General features: G+C 40.2%; 1 protein-coding gene and 1 non-coding gene across 2 annotated transcripts in view; both read left to right on the top strand.

Moving 5' to 3' along the window:
• Positions 1-12,541, top strand: part of ERICH3 (glutamate rich 3) — a 118,776-nt gene extending 106,235 nt beyond the window's left edge. Inside the window, exons 13-15 of the mRNA XM_067005775.1 lie at positions 1,690-1,815; positions 7,079-9,458; positions 10,119-12,541. Of these exons, the coding sequence (XP_066861876.1) occupies positions 1,690-1,815; positions 7,079-9,423 (2,471 nt within the window). The 3' untranslated portion in view covers positions 9,424-9,458; positions 10,119-12,541. The remainder of the gene's footprint in view (positions 1-1,689; positions 1,816-7,078; positions 9,459-10,118) is intronic.
• Positions 12,542-21,061: 8,520 nt separating this feature from the next.
• On the top strand, positions 21,062-21,200 carry LOC131746943 (small nucleolar RNA SNORA70). Its single transcript, XR_009332714.1, has one exon. It is a non-coding gene; the product is annotated as a small nucleolar RNA SNORA70 (small nucleolar RNA).
• The last annotated feature ends 1,632 nt before the right edge of the window (positions 21,201-22,832 follow it).

Raw genomic sequence — 22,832 nt, forward strand, 5'->3', positions numbered from 1 at the left:
CACCCTCCTGCCTACCGTCCTTGGGATTTCTATTGCTTAGTCAGCAAAGCAGATTTATACACAAATACTTAAAACACTGTTTATTTAAAATCTCTAGTTATACAGTGCTGTGGGTAAGATGATATTTAACTTATAGGTACTGTGTTATAAAGTTACTAAACTAAAGGTTGACTTGGTTTTAAAAAATCCAACTATAACCTAAGTTTCATGAGTTGATGTCATCTTTAAATTATTGTAAAAGACTTTTTTTATTTGGTGTATTGGATGAATGAGGAAAACTGATGTTCAAAAAACTTTTTAAAGAGAATACATTTGAACTATGTGATGCACCTCTTTTCATTTCCATGTTTGTTCTCTTAAGACTAGTATAGTTAAGTCATTCCATTTTTTCTCCAAAAAAAAAAAGCCACATGAGGTAGATATTTCACTATCTGTTTCCAAAAACAGAGGGATCAATAAGTAACTAACTGCTCCTTAGCAATCCACCTTAAACTGAGCAAGGGACCACATTCTAGTTGTGTTTTTTCTTGAAGCACAGTCTTTGGACCAAATTGCTCAGAATATCTGAGAGGAAAGAAAGCAAGAAAGGAAGAGAGAAGGTAGGGGGAGAAGGAAAGGGAGAGACAGAGAGCAAGGGAGGGAGGGAGGGGGGAAAGGGTATTTTGGAGAAACTGTACTCTTATCTAGGAGGGCAAATCTAGGTCTAGTGTTATTTGAGTGAACTTTTGTTAACCAGGAGGTGGCATAATAAAAGATGTCAGGGATTTAGAGACACAGGTCATCAGATGATAGGCAAGGGATGTAGACAGGGATGCATCAGATACTGAAGACAAAGTTAATGGATATTAAAGTGTTGTCGAGAATTATCAGGTTGGGCAATAATACTTATAATAGACATGCTCATCATTTCATCATCTATTATTATTTATTAGGTGCTCAGGCACTTGCTAATAAGTGAAATATAAGCATGTTCTACAGGTATTATTTCATTTAATCCTCCCAATATAACCACTGAGTAGATATCTCTTTTTGACAGGTGGGTAAACTGAGGCTTAGCCTTAGGCCGAAGAACTTACCCAAGCTGACACAATTAGTATGAGATTTGAACTTCTTAGGTCTTTGTGTTCCTAAAGTTCAGTGCTAGTAATCAGCTGCAGATAACAGGAATCTCTACAACAGCTTTTACTGTCAAATTTATAGGAATCATGCAATAGCTTTTTTGCTCTGTTCACATGGAGTGAGTATTGGGGTCAAATCACTAAAATTTGCTAATGGATGAAATGTTTATAGTATAGTCAGTTCTGGTAGTTTTAGAAATCTAATAGCACAGTGATGATTGGGATTATAAAAGCCATAACATGTTTCTAAAAAGCAAAAGGCAACTAAACTCCTTTCCAGTCATCTCATTGCATATGTATTTGGCAAATCCATCACTGCTTCTGGCTGTTGCCTTTTTTTTTTTTTTTATGCAAGTATTTCTTTGCATGGATTTCTTTACTTCATGATCTTCTATTGTGTTTTCTTTGTGAAATCATAGCTTGAACTCTGTTTAATCTAATAAATGTTAAAAACAGGGTCATATTTTAATGTGAATGCTTTTAAATTAATCCCACTTGCTGCTGTTCCACTTACAATGTTCTCATGACCTGTTTTTAACACCTTTTGATATTTTATATGGTCTCCAATCAGTTGGACAGGTAGTAGCTGAAGATGTGGGTCCTGGCTGCCACTGCCACTATGATTCTGAGTCTGGTGTTAGCAGTGCAGACAGAGGAGAGAAGCACTCAAGGAAGGTGAAGATTGACACAGATACAGGTAAGGAAGGGCATATCATTACCTAGGAAAGACCTTCAGAAATCCTCTGCAAAAGACAGTGCTGTTTCCATCTTTCATCTTCCTATCCTTGTTTCCTCCTTCTACCACCTTTATTTTCTTTTCAACTAGTGAATGTGATGGCAGGAGGTGGAGGCATTAAGGGGAGCTTTGGAGCTGACAGCAGATATGAAAGTTATCATTCTTTTTTGAATACAGTGGTGCTTAGAATTTTTTAAAAAAGGACTTCAGATAATGAAAAATACTGGTAGGGATTTTCAGACCAGTCTTATTTCTTAGCCTGCCTCCCAGTTAGCTGACCAGGTAGGTGGATATACCTAACTGACCCAATGAAGAGACATGAAGAGCCCAGGCACATTTCGTGATGATTTACTTGAGCTCCTTATTTTTTAAAATTCAGGAAGTATTCATTGCCATCAGCAAATAACCCGGCTCTTGGTGATGAGTACTCCAGCTGCAAGAGTGCGCATTAGAGTGACTCAACAGACCATGACTCATACCTATCTGGTCAAACAGCCCGTGTCCTTGAAATCAGGTTACCCTATATTTAGTGGATGACTTTTAAAAAAACACCCTGATTTGAATACACGTATGTGTGTGTGGCAGTTGGCGGGGGGAGGGTGATTCATTTTATTCCTCATACGGTCACATTACCCCCACCTCCAATTTTTAATAACAAGCATCAAGTGCTAGGAGGTATTTGAGATTTCAGTCTATTATCAAGGAAATAAGTTAGCCAGCCACAGTTGCATCAGAAGACACAAGGCTCCTGGGTCAGAGAAAAAGGACTTTATTACTCACAACAAATAGAAGCAGCCAGATGATTTGCACTTGTGCTGGTTCCCTGAGCTCCCGTTCCCCCGGGGCAATGTGGAGAGGACCAGGTGACACTTGAACTTGCAGTGGGCTGAGTTGCAGAAGGACACTGAGCTTCGAGAATCCAAATCTTTCGTAGTGGGCGTTCAACCAGAGGAGTTCTAGTGTACCTCCCCGAATTTCTGCAAGGCAGGTAGAGTAGCTGTTGTCTATTAAATCCAATTCAAGCAAGAAAATATCATACATTGTAAGCAGTGGGAGGGGGGAGTGTGTAAGGAAGGTTTGTTAGGGCTTCCTGTGTGCCAGGCACTGTGCTAAGCATTTTATGGTTTACTCTCACAAGGATTTTGTGAGTCAAGTGTTGCTATTCCCATTTTATGGATAAGAGAATGAAGGCTTAGAGAAGTGTTATTTCCCAAGTTCGTACAACTACGTGGCAGAGCTGGCATTCTCACCCAGGTCTGCCTGACTCCCAAGTACACACTCAGCCACTAAATCAGATTTCCCTTGTTTGTGAACATTGCTCACTTTCTTATTATATTCGTTATTTTTTTCCCCCAAAGCCCATGAGGTTGCTATCAAGAACGTGTCGCATTTTTGTACTGATATGTCTTAGAAGGGCTTCAATTACTCTTTCTCCCTTGCTTCAGAAATGTCATGTCTGGGCTTCCCTGGTGGCGCAGTGGTTGAGAATCCGTCTGCCAATGCAGGGGACACGGGTTCGTGCCCCGGTCCGGGAAGATCCCACATGCCGTGCAGCGGCTGGGCCCGTGAGCCATGGCAACTGAGCCTGCGCTCCGCAGCGGGAGAGGCCACAATAGTGAGAGGCCCGCATACCGCAAAAAAAAAAAAAAAAAAAAAAAAAAAGAAATGTCATGTCTGACTCCCGTGTGTGTGTGTGTGTGTGTGTGTGTGTGTGTGTGTGTGTGTGCATGTAATAGCTCAGCTGGATGCCATTAGCACTTTCTCTCCTAGAATTTAGGCATAGTATATTATTACATGGTGGCTAGGAAATTTTATTACCCTGTATGCCTGAATGTTCTTTAATTCCATAAATTTAGAGGCCAGCTTAGCAAAACAGAGGACTTTCTTTAAATGTTTTTCATAACTGACTTTAAATAAACATCGTTATTGGAGTATAATTGCTGTACAATGGTGTGTTTCTGCTGTATAACAAAGTGAATCAGCTATACATATACATATATCCTCATATCCCCTCCCTCTTGTGTCTCCCTCACACCCTCCCCATCCTACCCCTCTAGGTGGACACAAAGCATCGAACTGATCTCCCTGTTCTATGTTGCTACTTCCCACTAGCTATCTATTTTACATTTGGTAGTGTATATATGTCAATGCCACTTTCTCACTTCATCCCAGCTTACCCTTCCCCCACCCCGTGTCCTCAAGTCCATTATCTACGACTGCATCTTTATTCCTGTCCTGCCCCTAGGTTCTTCAGAACCATTTTTTAAAAATTATTTTTTAGATTCCATATATATGTGTTAGCATAGGGCATTGGTTTTTCTCTTTCTGACTTACTTCAGTCTGCATGAAAGACTCTAGGTCCATCCACCTCACTACAAATAACTCAATTTCATTTCTTTTTATGGCTGAGTAATATTCCATTGTATATATGTGCCACATCTTCTTTATCCATTCATCTGTCAATGGACACTTAGGTTGCTTCCATGTCCTAGCTATTGTACATAAAACTGCAATGAACGTTGTGGTACATGATTCTTTTTGAATTATGGTTTTCTCAAGGTATATGCCCAGTAGTGGGATTGCTGGGTCATATAGTAGTTCAATTTTTAGTTTTTTGAGGAACCTCCATACTGTTCTCCATAGTGGCTGCATCAATTTACATTCCCACCAACAGTGCAAGAGGGTTCCTTTTTCTCCACACCCTGTCCAGCATTTACTGTTTGTAGATTTTTTGATGATGGCCATTCTGACTGGTGTGAGGTGATACCTCATTGTAGTTTTGATTTGCATTTCTCTAATGATTAATGATTAGTTGAGCTTTCTTTCATGTGTTTGTTGGCAATTTGTATATCTTCTTTGGAGAAATGTCTATTTAGATCTTCTGCCCATTTTTGGATTGGGTTGTTTGTTTTTGCGATATTGAGCTGCATGAGCTGCTTGTAAATTTTGGAGATTAATCCTTTGTCAGTTGCTTCATTTGCAAATATTTTCTCTCATTCTGAGGGTTGTCTTTTCATCTTTTTTATGTTTTCCTTTGCTGTGCAAAAGCTTTTAAGTTTCATTAGGTCCCATTTGTTTATTTTTGTTTTTATTTCCATTTCTCTAGGAGGTGGGTCAAAAAGGATCTTGCTGTGATTTATGTCATAGAGTGTTCTGCCTATGTTTTCCTCTAAGAGTTTGATAGTGTCTGGCCTTACATTTAGGTCTTTAATCCATTTTGAGTTTATTTTTGTGTATGGTTTAGGGAGTGTTCTAATTGAATTCATTTACATGTAACTGTCCAGTTTTCCCAGCACCACTTATTGAAGAGGCTATCTTTTCTCCATTGTATATTCTTGCCTCCTTTATCAAAGATAAGGTGACCATATCTGCGTGGGTTTATCTCTGGGCTTTCTATCTTGTTGCATGGATCTATATTTCTGTTCTTTGTGCCAGTACCATACTGTCTTGATTACCGTAGCTTTGTAGTATAGTCTGAAGTCAGGGAGCCTGATTCCTCTGACAACTTTTTAATATACTTTAATGCAGGAATTTGAATAACAGCACATATACTGCTAAAGGGACTTGACACATTGTTGCTCCTCATGGTTTTCATTTGTTTTGAATCCAGAAATAATCTGTAACAAAATAAAACAAACTGTATGCTTTCAAGTGAATTGGCTCCATGTTCTCTGAGTAAGCATTTGGTTCTATATTTAGTAAATAACTGCTGTGGTATGCTGAGGACCCCCTATAAAAGTCAACAGCATCCCCGCTGATAGACCTGAAGTTTCTATGTTACTCATTTGAATAAAGTTACCTTCCAAATACATTTTTAAGGGAAATGTAATATGTGCTATTATTGTCTTACTTCAAAATATTTTATTTTAATAGCCAGCAAGAGGCCAAGGGAAGGCAAAAAGGACAGCCAGATGTGGTGTTAGGAGAGGAACTGGAGTTATAAGACATTCCCAGATGGAATATCAGAATAGGGATGAAATGAGTAAGATTAGGGCTTTAGGTTTCTGGAAGATTGTTGGCAATGGGGTGGGGGTGAGATGGCTAGCCAAAAGGGCAAGCAAGAGAAAAAATGTGAGGAAGACACACTTGTCTACTTTATAAATTTATACCTACTTCATAAATTTATATAATTTGGAGGTTGACTCCCTGGTTTTATAACTTATTTTATAGCACCTAGTCCAGTGTGTTTTACAAATGAAAAATATTAGATTGATAGAAAGCATTGAGGTGACCATTTTAGAAGCTATCTCCCTAAATATTATTCTGCATTTGGAAAACTTAAATGCTTTGGGTATTTGGCCTGAAATGCCTTTATTTATCTTGCATGGATCATTGCAACAGAAATACACGTATTTGCTAAATAATAAGAAATCTATTTGAAGCCTTCTAATAAACATATTGAATTTGTATTTATTGAAGTATGAAAGCTAGAACACCCAGATTTGCAGGAAATTATTGATGAGGACTTATGAAATACTTCAAGTAGGTTATTTATGTTGAAAATTGTCCCAGACTAAAAAGTCCTGTCTTGCTCTGTGATCCTGTTTTGCCAAAGGCAAATCAGTTTCTGAATGTAGATGGCAGGTATTCTGACCTATAATACAAATTTGTATCTTTAGTAAAAAGTCTTACCTTGAACTACAAAGTTATTTGATGACTATATCTAGATATAGTAGCTTTAATGGGAGTAATGTATGGGATAATGATCAGCTCACATTGTATTATGATTCAGTTGCTAAATGCCCATATGAGTACAAGAAACATAAGCTAACAGGCATATTATGGTGCTATAGGGAACAATGGTTCTTAAGATTAAGTCCTCACTATTTTCCTTGTTACATAATTTTTTCTGCAAGTCCTAATATTTCAAATGAAAGTGGGATGTGTGTGTGTGAGAGAGAGAGACAGAGAGAGAGAAAGAGAGAGATTTTATTATATTAAGACATGGACTTTTCGTCTTCAACATTTCTGATGTTCAATTTTCCTTTAATACTAATGTGCCCATTAAATTTGATGCCATTTCTTTTCATCACGAAAAGCCATTGTTAAATCATGGTACATGTTATAGTCAATGGCATCCTAGAACCAAGAAAACGTTGTATAGATAATATAAGTAGCCCCTTGATATTATATATAAATATCTCTTATATATCTAAGATGTTTTGTAATATCTCCTCCCTGCACTTTAATTAAAGTAACCTTGATTTCTAACCTTATTTTATAGCACCGAATAGGAATTTAGTGGTGGAGGAAAGGACAGCACTCAGCTCAAACAAGGAATCCAAGCAAGTTGCATCAGAAGAGCATACACTGGAGAAGAAAGAAGCAGTGGAGGAAGATGAAGGTCCCCAACACAGGGATGCTGACACAGAAGAAAAAGGGGATGCAGCATCGTGGGGAAAAGCAGGGGTTAATGAGGTTCCCTTGGGGCAGTGGAAGCCAACAGTAGAGCAGCTGGCATTAGTAGGACAGTTTACAGAGGAAAGAAAGATCCCTCAGGGCGTAGTAAGTGGGGCAGAGGCTGAAGCAGAAGGGGATAGAAGGCAACAGAAAGAGGGGTTAGACCCCAGAGGACCAGAAGCAGCAAGAGATTCTGGAGGTCTGAATGAAGGCAAAGCTTCTGAGGAGCAAGCCTTGAAGCAAACGGTGCTGGAGACGGAGACGGCAGCTTCTGATGGGGAGCAGGGTGACGAGAAGGTGGTGCTTACAAGCCAGGCAGCAGCCCTGAAGTCGCAAAGTGCTCAGGAGGCAGCGGCCCTGAGACAGGCGGTGGTGAGGCCGGGGAAGGGGGAGTCTGAGGGAGCGGCTGTGAGCGAGGCCGGGTCTGCAAAGCCAGGTGTGGAGGACAGTGAGGGAGAAGCATCCACAGACCTAGAGGACGTGGGACCCGGAGAAGACGCTACATCCGAGAGAGAGGAGAGTGTAGAAGAGGCCATACTGCGGGGAGAGGCGCCAGCCGAGGAGAGGGGGGCAGTCCTGGGAAGGGAAACGCCCTTGAGCTCCTCCACTTCTGTGAAGGCCCAGGCAACTCGGACGGGGGTTTTGGAGGACAGCCTTGAAGAACTTCGTAAGGACCCCGAGGAAAGGGAGGAGGTTGAGATAGAGTCAGAGTCTAAGAGGGAAGATGAGAGGAAAGAAATGTCACCTGAGGAATTAGATGCAGCGCGCGAGAGAAGGAAAGCTGAGAGGCCAAAGACACCTCTGGGGGAAACCGAATCTGAGAGGGAAGCGGTGACAAGGACAAAGGCGCTTCAGGATGAAGACACTTTAGAAGAAGAGCAAAAGTTGAAAGAGGAAGAGGGGGAACCCATGAAGGAAGTAAGACCCGAGGAAGAGACACAAGCCCCCCAGAATGACATGGGGCATGGTGCTGAGGAAGAAGCAGCCATGCGGGCATCTGAACTGACTGAAGACGCAGGGCCGCAAGGAGAGGGTTCACTGAGAGAGAGAGAGGCGACCATGTCTGAAGCATCCCCTGGATTTGAAAAGTCCCTGGAAAACAATACGGTTTGGGGGAAAGAAGGAGGAGAAAGACTGGGAGAAGCTGGAGACACGGGGCCCAGAGGCAGAGCAGAGCTGCTGCTCGAGGAGAACGTGGCCCTCGCAGAGCAGGACGAGGGCCCGAGCCCTGCAGGAGGGGGGATGTCAGGAGCTCCCGGAAGCGAGCCCTTGGGGGACGCACAGATACCCGGGGCTGCTGGCGAGGCCCGGGAGTGTGCAGCCAAAGATCAAGACAGCCTGATGGGCTGGGAGGGGAGGGATAAAGAAGGGCCTTTACAGGGGCCACAGGGAGTGGCTGTCCCAGCCATGATCCAAGATGTTCCCGAGGGAGACTCCACCATGGCAGGAAAGTTGAGTGAAGAAGTGATGGACGAGGACCCAGAGGAGGCGGCGGATGAAGAGTGCACTCTGGGGGCAGGGCTGCTGAAGAATGGGGACACCGAGGGGGGCAGGAGCTCGCGGGTCGTGGTTGTAGCTGGGGAAGGTCGCCACCAAGGAGGAGGAGCTGCAGGGCCAGCCACAGAGCGGGAGGCGTTGGCAGGTTCAAAGGCAGCTGGGGGGCAAACAGAAGCGCATGAAGCCTCCTCCTTTTCAGATGTGGCTGGGGAGGAAAGCTGGCACAGAGTGGCTGAGACACTAGGAGAAACGGCAGCTGCACAGAAGGTGGCTGTAGAGGAAACAGCGCTGAGCGGGGAGGAGGTGCCCGCGTTCCAGGAGGCGACAGTGACTTGGGAGATGGAGGCTGAGGTCGAGGCCCTAGGGGAACCTTCTGACCTGGAAGGGAGGGCCCCACCGCCAGGGCCGGCTAGGGAGGGAGGGGAAGCTGAACCCACACAGGAGGCGGAGTCCGTGGGAGGGCAGGCAGGGACGCGGAGCCCTGAGGAGGGGAAGGAGTGGGGGCAGCTGAAGAGGTCAGACTGGGATTATCCCAAGAGAGAGGGTCAGAGCCCAGGAGAAAGAGTGCACGGGACACAGGAACGCTCCCTGGAAAGCCCGATTGCACTGGGACCCAAGAGAAGCGAGAGCATGCAATGCACAGAGGAAGTGAAGACCCAGATGTTCCGCTGAGCCACAGGAAGGCCTAAGAGACTTCGCGGCTGATGGTGAGTTTAAGCCTGACCCGTCTGCAGGATTAAACAGATTCCCCCACCTGGGGTCTCTTCCCCTTTGGGTTGGCTCATCCCTTTCTCAGTGTCTGCACACACACGCTTCGGTTCTGGGCTGCCGAACCCCAAGCCCATCAGGATGGGGGGCTGGGTGAGACTGACAGGGTGGCCAAAGCCACACAGGGACCAGTTTCTGTTCCCTTCGCAGCTCTAAGTCACAGCCCCTGTCTCTGCAAGCACAACTCTCGGAAGCAGTGAAATCCTCCTTGCCTCCCTTACAGGGCCCCAGAGGTGGGTGCAGAGGAGAGAGTATGCCACAGGGACAGGTCACAGGAGGAAAGGCTTAAACTCTGTTCCAGAATTAATTTCCCTTTGTGATTGTCTGCCTTTAAGTGGGCTCTGTGTCTCCATTCTGCACTTTTGTGAAGTTTAATAAATATGTATAGCATATATCTGTAACATATATTAAAATATTTAAAATGTGTTAAAATATATGTATATATGTAAAATATTGAAGACTGTAACTAAAGACCAAAATTATTTCCAACATTTCCTCATGTTCCTGCTATTTCTTTGATGCCCTCGTATCCTTAGAGCCTGGTTTCTACTATCCTGAGTGATTGTATTCATAGTCCTATCCTTTTTATTATTTTTCAGGCTATTTTCAAGATGTCTTCTGGAAGACTTAGAGCGGAGGAGAAGGATCACCTGAGCATCTCACCAGGACTTTAGATTTTTTTTTTTTAACATCTTTATTGGAGTATAATTGCTTTACAATGGCGTGTTAGTTTCTGCTGTATAACAAAGTGAATCAGCTAACGAGGACTTTAGATTTTATCTTTTTTTTTTTTTTTTTAAATCCCTGTGCTTCTCTGAGCGGTTCCCAGTCTGCCAGTGCTGGTCTGTAGCACCTCAGGTACCTTGGAAAGAGCTGCTCAGATACTCCCTAGGGTGCTGGTTCCTAATGGAGGACTGGGAGGCTGTTACCTAAGTCTACGCAGTTAACATGTCTATATTCAAATCAAATTGATAGTTTTCAAATGTTTGACTTTTACCAAAGATTACCTGCAAGTCCCAGTCTTGATGTCTGGGTTTGTTTAAATTCTTTTTAATTTATAATCACATATTAGTCCCAGTTTCATACATGAGCGTTTTATTTACAGTCTGTGGCTTTGCCTGTGAAAATGAGCTCTAAATGTCCTTCCCGGTATACTCAGTGCTAAAGATTGCTCCAGACCTGTAAGTCCTTCCAGAAAAGGATTCCATGGCATGTCTATTCACTTACACTTAGAAGTAATCATGCTTTCTATTTATGCCAGATGAGTAATTTTAAGTGTAAATCTTGTTTCAAATTGCCCTGTTTTTGCGTGTTTCTGTAGTCTTGCTTTCTGAGCTAGACAGGTAAATGCTTGTGGCATTTCATTCCTGAGGGCCTTATTTATAGGGCCACTCAATTTAAATCAATGTAGTAAATAATTTAGCTGCGTAAAATGAGTAACAATCATTGTAGCAGGTAAACATTGCACATCAGTCCATACACCAACATTCTAGACTCTAGACTCTGGTTGGTGTCATTCAATGGAAAAGAAACTTGGATTAAATTAGCATGCTGCTCACCTTCCCAAGTTCTGTTATTTCAAACCTGTGAACTAACCCTGCAGTGCATTGCAAATCCACAGTCACAACTTCTTTCTAAATTACCCCTGCCCCCATATCACTAGGAACAGTTGTGTATCAGTGTGCCCCTTGGGGATTTTGATTTCCTTGTGACATCTTTCTTTGTTCATATGCCAGTGCCCCAAAGGGCACATATGTTTGGCCATCTTTTCATTATGTGAGGAGGTGAAAGAAAATGTCCTAAAGCAGTGATTCTCCAGTTATGCTACACATTAGACTTTCATGGGGCACTTTCATGAATGATTCAATCCCTGGCCCTACCCCAGAGGTTCAGATCAAATTAGTTTTAGATGGGTGTAGGCATCAGTTTTTTGTTTTGTTTTGTTTTTTAGTTCTTCAGTTGGTTTTACTATGTAGGCAAAATTGAGAACTGCTGCCCTAATCATTATACAATCCACACTGGCTGCCCTGTGTCCCTAAGGACCAGGCTTATTATCTTTATTTTTTTTTTATCTTTATAGATGTGTTTCATTTTAATAAAGGAGTCATTCAGTGGTCAAAGGTATAATGGACCAGTGGTTCTCACAACGTGGTCCCTTGATCAGGATATCAGCATCACCCAGAACTGTTCCAAATACAAATTCCAGCCTTCATCTCATACCCATTAAATTGCAAACTCAGTGGGTGGGGCAGAACAATTGGTGTTCTAACAAGCCCTCTGGGTAATTCTGATGTACCCTCTAGTCTGAAAACTGCTGTCACGGACTATTGATTGTTTTGAGGATTGGTCTCAGTTGGAAAATGGATTGCAGAAGCATTGTGTACTTTGTCTCTCTTTCTGTCTCTCTTTTACCATCTGTCTCTCTTCTCTTTCTTTCTTTTTTCTCTAGGCAATGGTACTCACTATAAAAGTGATGACCTCAACTTTAAACTCATTTTTATTGGGAATGTAATGATATATATGTGAAGTCCTTCAGCCCCACCCCCTACTGAGGATGAGTATTGCTCACGGCACATCATAGATCTCCATTGTCTTACATTTTATGAGTGGATTTCATCTACATTATATCTAATTTCATTTATTACTGAGCTGTATTACTGTGGCATTCTACAGTATATCTTCGCTGATCTCAACCTCATTGCTACAGAGCACTTTGAATACATAGCACCTTATGGGAAAGATTGTAAACTTGTTAATTCCATTGAAGAATGAGTTTTGTACAATGTGCTAAATGGAAATTGCATTGGATTATTTTTGTATTTAACACATTCCATCAAAACATTCTGTAAAATTATACTACAGTATGCATGTGGGTTTAACTGTGAAACTCAGTGTTGTGATATTTCGATGAAGTGAATTCTTTCTCTGCAAATACTACATTGATAAAATTATTTTCTGTTCGACTGAACTGATTATCCTAGTTTCATTATTAAAAGCATAAATAAACCATATGTTTACAGATAAGACATGAATGGTCCTTTATAAATAAGACTAGACTTTTAAAATCTTCTTTGTTCTTTCCTTACAAAATTTAAACTCCATAGAGTAGAGCAGAGAGAATTATTTTCATTGGGCTGTATTTTTTGAATATATGTGTTTATATTGACTGCATTCATATATGTCTTTCACATACACAGAATAATATCAGAGAGGAAAATTGTTATCATTATTTCATAGATAAGTAAATAGAAGCTCAGTTAAGTGACTTGTCTAAAATCATGGTCAATCTCAAGTCTTCTCACTCCAAACTCTGACTTTTTTTTATCACATACACTTCCTTCTAGGAAGAGGAATATTAAATAGATACTAAGATGCTAAATGTGAATCTCTACATATTTTTGTTTACTTGTAGAAGTAAAAATCAAATCTCATGCATGTCTTTTATCAATAAAAAAGGGTTATAGTTCCAGTCATTACTGATCAAAGAATATGATAGATTATTTAAATAATTCAAGAGAGCAATAGACAACCAAAGTAAAGATAGGCAGAATGAGGTTATTTGAATTTCTTGAGTTAAGCCTTTTCTATGGCTTTGTAAAGTCTTGTGTTGTAAATTTAAATTATAGTTGAGTAGTTTAAAACTTCTAAGATCAATAATTTTGCCACAGTGATTGCCATTGGAAATCATTATTTGAGAAAAGAAAAGAAGGCTGTAAAAAAGATTCATCTAGCATGTGAAGTATTCCAACAGCTTCAAGGACTGTGGCCCTTGAGAGGCCACTTCTGACCTTGGATAATATTTTCTTCTAGTCTCCTATACCACCTGTGTCATTTGAAAGATATTCCCAGTTATCATGGCCAGCAACAACAGGTACAAAGAACAGGGAATAAATACATCTGGGATTCTTTAAAAGTTGCTCTCAAACTCACTCATTTTCCCCCCCTTTATTATGTTTTCTCCTTCCCTCTAATATCATGCCCTGTGACAGGAAAACTATGCTCTTTAAAATAACAGAAAACATAAACTCTACGATAAAATGCTGGATGTTTGAGAATGCACATTCCCTTTGAAATTCCTATCCGAAGTCTCAGACTGTTTAATAATCTTTGCAACCTTATAATATTTTGGAATGATACAAACCCCATTTTTTACTAGGGAAAATGAGGTACACAGAGATACCTGAAAAAGATAAGCTGATACCAAAGAATATATAAGAACTAGTTCTCTGTCTCCTTTGTCAAATGTTTCCTGGTCCTATTAAATATCTGCTTGCGATTAAAGGGCACAGGAAGGACAAAATTATAGAAGAAATCTCGCACTTGTTCAGGAGCTTGGTACGCATGTGACACAGAGAACCTCAAGCTGGTGTGGTGTACCTCTGAGGGGAGATGAAGCTTTTCAAGGGATCCACTGCTAAGGCTACTTTGTAGACGTCAACCCCCATATGTACTTTTGTCATAAAATGGACCTGTCTGAGAGCTAGCCTGCAGTCAAGGCTAATCTCCCTTTTGCCAATCTCCCATTCTCTCTTCATAATAGAGACCAACTCTTCTTCCATTTACCAATTTTACTATGTTGTCTCTGAACGACACAAATGATTTGAAGTATGGTGCAGATATTGAGAAAGGGAATGACCTTAATGACTGGTTAATAAATCCTCTGCAAGTCAAGTGGTTTTCAATTCTTTGTTTTCAAGAACATTAAATTAGGACCTAATTGACTTGTCAGCTGATAAGCCACTTAAATCATTTTTGGTATTTCATCAGTCCGTGATTTTTGCAGAACATACTGTCAAAACTACTGAAGATAGTATATATGTCAGGTTTTGCAGGACATACAGTCAAAACTACTCAATCCTGACATTTCAGGGCAAAAGCAGCCATAGACAATACTTAAACAAATGGGTGTGTAAACTTTATTTACAAAGAAAGGTGGACTGCCAAATTTTGCCCAAGGACGGTAGTTTGCTAACCTGTGCTTTTGAAAAGCAATCAGCTTCTATAACTGGAGACTAATCCTCACCGGCAACTCCCCAAGCCCTAATGTTTCATATGCCACAGACATTTCAGTTTTCAAAAATGTGCCTTAGTCACAAAAGTTTGGAAACAACTGGCACAAAGGAACTAATTGCCCTTTCACTACTCAGTGGAGTAAGAATGATTTATTACAATCTTCCTCTCTTTTTAAGACTATTATTAAAAAGCTTCACTTCAGCCAGGTTTTCAGTCTCTCCTTCCACACCGTCACCATCTTCTCCAGTCCATCTGTTAAAATGCAAGTGTGAGATGTTGTGAGGAAGGGAAAAGGAAGTGTAGAGTTGTGACAGTTACATTTCCTGTAACACAGGCTGACTTGTGCAATAGAACGTCAGCTCCATGAGAGAAGAGACCTGGTCTGCTCTGGTCCATGTTCAATTCCCTGTGTCACGAGCAGTGGCTGGACATGGCACGCACTCAATAAATATCTGGTAAAAGGATGACAACTAAAATGCAGAGGTAATTCTGTTACATGTTCTGGAAAGTTTTAAGCCTAAATTTAATTGATGTTGATGGGATGCAGGGAGTATCTGAATTTGTGGACTGAAGAGAAAATGGTCATTATTTTCATAAAACATTAGAGGTAATAGGGACCCTGGAGATCAAAAGTTCCACGAGCACCTCTGTAGGTATCAGATTGAGAAAGCAGAGACCCAGTGGGTCTGAGGAATAAGCTATACACTGGTGAGGGACAAAACAGGATTGCAACTCTTTTTTTTTTTTTTTTTTTTTTTGCGCTACGTGGGCCTCTCACTCTTGTGGCCTTTCCCGTTGTGGAGCACAGTCTCTGGACGCGCAGGCTCAGCAGCCATGGCTCTCGGGCCCAGCCGCTCCACAGCATGTGGGATCTTCCCAGACCGGGGCACGAACCCATGTCCCCTGCATCGGCAGGGGGACTCTCAAACACTGCACCACCAGGGAGGCCCACAACTGCTATCTTTAGTTTAGAGCTTCTTTCACTTCACAATGCTGCTCCTTAGATTTTCTTGTTAGAGGTACAGAATCCCAATTTCTAATCAAATTCACTCTCTAAAACTTGGTGTTTTTTCGGTTTTGTTTTTTAGAACAGCTAATTTTGTTCTTGCTTTGCAAATGCTGAAATACAAGTTTTCAAATGCGACTTAAGTGAAATATTTTGGTCGTCTGAATTACAGATGTCCCGAGGTTTGTCATTGCCTGTTTATAATCCCCACTGAGAATGCAAAAGTTTATGGTTACAGACAGCAGAAGCACCACATAATAGTTATTTTATTCATACACGGGTGCACGCATGTGCACACACACCTGCCATTGATTAATTTAAAGAAAAGGAAATCTTTGAAAATGAATGGAAACTCTCCCCACTGAACTAATCATGTTAGTGGCTCCCTACTAAAGCACAGAACTCTCCAGTAGAATTCAACAAATTACAAACCTATCTAAGCATATACAAATCGGCTTAACAAACTCAAATCTGAATCGCTGGTTCTCAAATTTGGCTGCACCTTAGAATTCCTCGGAGGAGATTTTTTTAATCTCTGGGGGTGAGGTTTGGGCAACAAGACTTAAAAAAATCTCCCCCGGTGATTACTATTTGGAGCCAAGGCTTTTCTCCACAGATCTCAATACTGAATAACTACTGAGATTAAGAGGTAGATGTTAATGTGATTTCAGAAGCCTAATTTAAATCGGTATAATACAGCTTAACACATTATGCTTTTACTATTTAATTCATTTTATTCTTTTACTCTTTTTTTTCTTTACTCATTAAGCCTCACAATGCTATGAGGAAGGTACTATTAGCCCCATTTTATAGGTGATGAAACGGAGACACAAAAAGAAGTAACAAATTCAAGTTGTAAAGCTGGGAAGTGTCACAGATGGGGTTTAACCCAGAAAAAAAATGGCTCCATCTGGAGCAGGAGTTCTCAAAGTTTAGCTTTGAGTTAGAATCACCTGGAGGGCCTTTAAAATTCGAATTTGCTGGGTCCCACTCCTAGAATTTCCAATTAATTAGGGCTGCACGGCACCCGAGAATCTGCTTTTCTAACCAATCCCCACATGATGCTGATGTTGTTGAACCAGGGACCAGACCTTGAGAATAGCTAGAGTTCAAACTGTGTTTTAAAAAGGCCACCAGGTGACACTGACGCACGCTGAGCTGTGAGAACCAGCGTTCTCAAGTGTTCTCAGCCCGGGCTGAACATTAAAACTCACTGGGAGGTTTTGAAAAATCCTGACGTCCAGGCTGCACCCAGACCATTAGAATCTCTGGGCGTAGGACTGGGTAACAGTCTCTTTTAAAGCTCCCCGTGCAGCTGGGGTAGAGAACCACTGCTTTAGAGTCTACTCTCTTAGCCAGAACTTTGAATCCTGCCCTTCACACCACAGAGATGAGGGCTTCCAACACACAGTACCACTACAATTGCAAGGATAATGCTGGAATTATTTTCTGTTGCCTGAGAGGCTGTATTTGAGTCATACGCTATTAGACTACAATAAATATCCTCCTCGCTGCTGAGGCCTCTTCTAGAGGGGACTGCTTCTCAATAGCAATTAGATTCTGTTGTTTTCAAATCTTAACCTCCATTTGCAAACTGTAAGATCTGTGAAGCTGAGTCTCAGTAGATTTGTGGCTGATTTGACTCTGGACAGCCGTGGAGAGTTGAGTGTCACTTCTCAGTAGAAGAACTTGTGCTCCTGGCAATTCCTAGCCCATGTGTCTCCTAAGGCTCAGTGCACTTTTCAGTCCTTGAAAAGGATTGTGCACCCTGAGCCACCCAAGTCAAGGGGTTGCCTCTCAACTGAGCACCTCTAACCATTATGATAAATAGCTCTACACCTGTCCAGTCCACACCTGGCAAAAAGGTGCCTCAGTTGATCTTAAGGGGTTGGGGAAGGGCGAAATCACAGATTATATTCACTTTGCCTCTCAACAGTTATGTCCAGGGAAAATCAGAGTATAATGAACAAGAACGATTTGAAGAGAACCAACAAGAGAAAAATGAGTTAGATAAGGATAGCCTGAGGGAAAGAGACAGAAAGGGACAGAGGTAGTCTCCATTCTACCTGTTGGTATACAATAGTGTTTTCCACTTATAGGTTACTATCACACGTACCTTGCATTGTTCTCATGAAGTAGAATCTAGTGGCAAACAGAAGAAGATAGGGCAGGTACAATTGTCCCTCTGTAGCCCACTGTACCTGCCCTATCTTCTGTTCTGCATCTGCAGATTCAACCAATGGCAGATTGAAAGTATTTTAAAAAAAATTCCAGAAAGTTTCAAAAATCAAAACTTGAATTTGTCATGTACTGGAAACTATTTACATAGCATTTACATTTTATTTACAATTATTTACATAGCATTTACATTGTATTAGGTATTATAAGTAATCTAGAGATGATTTAAAGCATATAGGAGGATGTGCATAGATTATATTCAAACACTACCCCATTTTATATAAGAGATTTCAGCATCCTTGGATTTTGGTATCCATGGGGGGGTCCTGGAACCCAATATCCCTTGGATACTAAGGGATGACTGTATTTTTTTAAGTTGAGCTAACAATGATTTATAATATTATATAAGTTTTATGTGTATAATGTAAACAAAAAGAACAAAGAGTGTTGCTCATCATCCCAATATACAAAGGTTAAGTCACAATCCATTGCAGTCACCCACTGACAGAGCACCCTAAGGAGAATTTATCTAGATAGTTAAGATACATATCTAAGGAAGAATTTCAGTGACCCTAGGTTCTTGCATCTTCCCATACATAGAAAAGCACTAAAATTATTAACTTGAGATTAACTGTTGTTTATGATTAGCAGTGAACTGTTACCAAGATGTATGCTTGACTATACATATTTCCCAGCCAAAAAATGCATATATATCCTGGCTCCACCCCTACCTCTTCAGGTTAAACTGAGAAGTGGTTTCCCAGGTTATAGTCCTCAGTAAGTTCCCCAAATAAAATTTAACTAATAACTTTTATGTTGTGCATTTTTCTTGAAGCTGATACCATTATATTTCTGCTTCTGTACACCCTACAATGTGCTCACCACCAAAAGTTTATTTTCCATCCATCATCATACAGCTGGTCCCCTTTACCCATTCTCTGCCCCCTCACCCTTGCCCCTCTGGTAATCACTACTCTGTATCTATGTGTCTGTTTTTGTTTGGTTTGGTTTGTTCATTTATTTTGTGTTTGTTTTTTAGTTTTTCTGCAGCCACTATTGAAAACAGTATGGAGATTCTCAAAAAATTAAGAATAGAACTACCATAGGACCCACTTCTGGGTATTTATCCAAAGAATACAAAAACACTAGTCTGAAAAGATGTATGCACCCACCATGTTCATTACATTATTTACAACAGCCAAAATATGGAAACAACCTAAGTATCCATCAACAGATGAATGGATAAAGAAGATGTGGTATAATATATATATACAGTGGAATATCACTCAGCCATAAAAAGATGAAATCTCACTATCTGCAGTAACATGGATGGACCTTGAGGAATGACTGTATTTTAATTCCTATTTTAGAGAGGAGCAAAAAAGTTCTGAGACTTTTTCACCTTTTGTTCCTTAAAGTTGTATTCTGTGTAATTTCTTTAGAGCTATCTGCCAATTCTTTTCTATTTATCTGTCTAATCTTCTATTTAATGCATTCATTGTACTTGTACTTTCAACAATTTTATTTTTCATTTCTTAAAGTTGTATTTAGTCTTTAATCCAAGTCTACCTGTTCATTTCTTTTTTCACAAAAACTGTTCATCTCTCTGTTTTGCATTCCATGTCAAGTCCATCAGTAAGCCTTAGTTGTGTCTATATTCAAAGCATATTGAGAGACATACTGAAATACAACAATTCAATATTGATTTTGAAATATTCAAAATGAATTAATATGTAATCCAAAGATAGCTAAAAGGTGATATAAAATTGTTAAAACTTACTATTTATTGTAAGTCACTGGCATCCACAAAAACTTTTGATATTTTTCTGTAATAGGCATAAAATAAGAATGAAACGTAATTGACTACAGGGGGAAAAAAGAGAAGTATAAAAACAACTTATACAGAAACTAAATTGAATCTCCAAAGGGTGCCAAAAACCTAGGGTATATGTACCTGTACCACGTCTATCAACATTTAAAGTGGAGAAAGGGTCTATAAAACTGCATGATAAAACTCTAGGGTAATATTACAGCGGCAGTAATCATCAATAGTATTAAGAGCAAATTTTCTTATAAGAGCAAAACAAATTTAAAAATATATGAATAGATGCACAGTGATATTATATTTTCACTTATTAGTCAGAACATCTCCCAACCCACCAGATGTCTACTACCAACACTGGACCTATTTCTTCATTTTACTACCAGGCATGTGATTGTATTATCTACTCCAACACCCTCTCCTTTAACTACAAAACTGCAAATCTATCTGTTCATTCTGATTGTCCCATGCTGCTTGCTAACTTTTTCCTACTTTGTGTCATTTTATTTTTAGGATTTCTTTAAGTACTGTACGTGTAGCTACTTTCTATTCTGAAACCAATTCTTCTAATATCTGATATCTTCAGTGTTTGGAACTGTAGCTTGTTATTTCTGTTGACTTTCGTTCATGCTGGTTTGTTTCTCATTTGTCTGTGACTATTGTGTTAATTTTAGTTTGTGAATAATCCTTTCAGGGTCCAGTTTAATGTGCCAATCTTTAATAAATTTCCTCCTCATTGTTGGCACAAGGCTTAGTCACCAATTTCAGTACTAATAGCCCATTGCCCTCAGGGCAAACTTGCTTTTCCCTTGTCCTTACCTGATCACTGATGGTTTTAGCTCACCTTTTTTTTCTCTCTCTCTTTTTTTTCTTAAGTGTTTCCTTATTCACTGCAAATTCAGCAATAAAGTAAAAATTTTAATTTTATGCAGGTTCTACTTATATTGGGAAAGCCCTTCAAATTATTAAGTCCTCATGTTATGAAAGACAGACTTTTGACGTAATTTTCAAAATATTTATATCATTTAATTGTAAAGTGAGAGAATATATTTTTTCAAATATTCACAGTTACAAATTCCCAATAAAGTTTGGGTTGACTATAAAGATACTAGTGATTGAGACTAAATTTTTCCACAACTAAAGCTTCTTAAATGATGGTTTAACACAATTGTCTTAAAATGGTTGGGAAGAGATTTTTAAATCGTAATGCTCTTGTTATTGGCATTTAACATTGTAATGCTCTTTTTAGTGGCATTTAAAATTGTAATGCTCTTGTTAGTGATATTTCTTCCCTTATATCAACTTCAAGGAAGAGTTCACATATGGGTCAAGGAAACAGCTAGATTGTATGAAACTTTCCAGTAGAGAAGCAAAGGAGTATTCTACCTTCTGAATACCTCATTTTTCATTGTTTTTTTCACTGTTTTGTAATTTGTCCACTGTAGCTGGTAAAATAAGATGGGCTCAGGGCCTCTTTCTACTCAGAGGTAAGTAATAGGCCCCTTTAAAAATGGTAGAAGACCTTGCAGCCAATTCAGCCTACCATGCTCTTTTCCCCGTGGGGGCCTGGTGTGCAATGGCTGCAAACAGCAGCCTCCTAGGTAGGGTAATGTATGAGCCTGTTGCCTGTATGGGTTGTCCTAAGGGACCTTGGCGGCAGCCCTTTCCGGTGGACATTCATGACTGGCATGCTGTCCCCAATCTAGGCTCCAGATAGGTAGGCACAGTGCCTTTGGAAAGCCCCAGGGCACAGTAGCCAAATCAAAATGTCCATCCGCACCAAGCTGCAGAACAAGGAGATGTGATTGAGGCCCTACCCTGGGCCCAGTTCCAGTTCCCTGGCCACAAGAAGATCCACATCTCCAAGAAGTGAGGATTTTCTAAGTTTACTGCTGATGAATTTGAAAACATGGTGACAGAAAACTGGCTCAGGCTGTGGAATCAAATACATCCCTAATCATGGCTCTCTGGACAAATGGCGGGCCCTGTGCTCATGACATCCTTGGCACTGTCCCCTGCTTACTCACATCCACCAATAAATCCTATTTTCCTGTCAAAAAATAAAATAAAATAAAAATTTTTCAAAAATAAAAAGGGGAGTAGACTAGTGTCTATTTCCAGCTTTTGATATTGCACCGTAGTTGTACAAGATGTTCCGTTGGGGGAGACTGGGTGAAGAATACACAGGACTTCTCTGCACACTATTTTGGAAATTCCTGTGAATTGATCATTATCTAAAATAAAAAGTTAAAAAAAGAGCAGAGTGGAAACTAGGGTAAGGTCTAGAGACAAGAGGGTGTGAATGAGGATGTTGCTTCTGTCTCTGACCAGGCCTTAAAAGAATGGGAAAAAGGGGCTGTGTGTGACACACTCGTAGTTTATCCCAGTTCTCCAAAGGCATTGTGCAGCAAAGCCCTAAGAAATGATAACAAACACTCATTTGCCTGCTGTATATTATGAAATCCCTGAGTGACCCAGCAGGGTGACAGGCAGCTGCACGAGGGCACAGAAAACTAGTCATCTTCTCCTCGGAGATGCAACTAATAGCTCCCTTAAATGCATGGTGGGCTTTTTTTTTCTTTCGATAGTTATTAATGCCGCGTTTACAAAATAAATACCATAAATTAGCACCACAGGAAAACTGAACTCTATGGAATCTGTAAAAATAAGAGAAAACATGACTTTTAAGGCAGGTCACTTAAAATTATAAGGGGATACAGGATCTGTTTTTTAACCAGGCTAAGAACTCTAAGAACATTTGTAAACACTCCTGTTTGCTGTGCAATATGGCTTTGATTAATTGCAGCATATGCTTGTACTATGAATAATCATTTTTGATATAGACAGAAAAATTGCAAATAAGGAGGTGTTTCTCTGTGATTCCTGAACTCTATTAATATTTTAAATCAGTTAACAGCTTAATGGATAGTGTGGGAGAAAGGAACAAACTAATTTAGCTTTAGCAAGCAACTTGAACAGCTTTCACTACTCATTGTTTTACATTTTGCAGGGTTTCCATTTGTATTAATAACTTATTACTTCTATTAAACATACATTTTCCCTTAAGCCTAATGTTTCTTCAGTGGAGACCAATTAACTAGGACAGTCTTTTCTTAGCTAGCCAATTATTTTAATTGCTAGAATTTTTTAAAATGTGCTTGCTTTGCATAGATTTGACCAGTTGAACTCGCCCCCAAAATGCATTAACTTTGTAATACAGGAGATGGAAGACTTTTGGTGAATATGTGGATGCCAAAAAACTTGGACATCTAGGGTTCTGCAGAACTGAGTGGT

This window comes from Kogia breviceps, chromosome 1 (assembly GCF_026419965.1).
Source record: "Kogia breviceps isolate mKogBre1 chromosome 1, mKogBre1 haplotype 1, whole genome shotgun sequence".
In the NCBI taxonomy this organism is placed as follows: Eukaryota; Metazoa; Chordata; class Mammalia; order Artiodactyla; family Physeteridae; genus Kogia; species Kogia breviceps.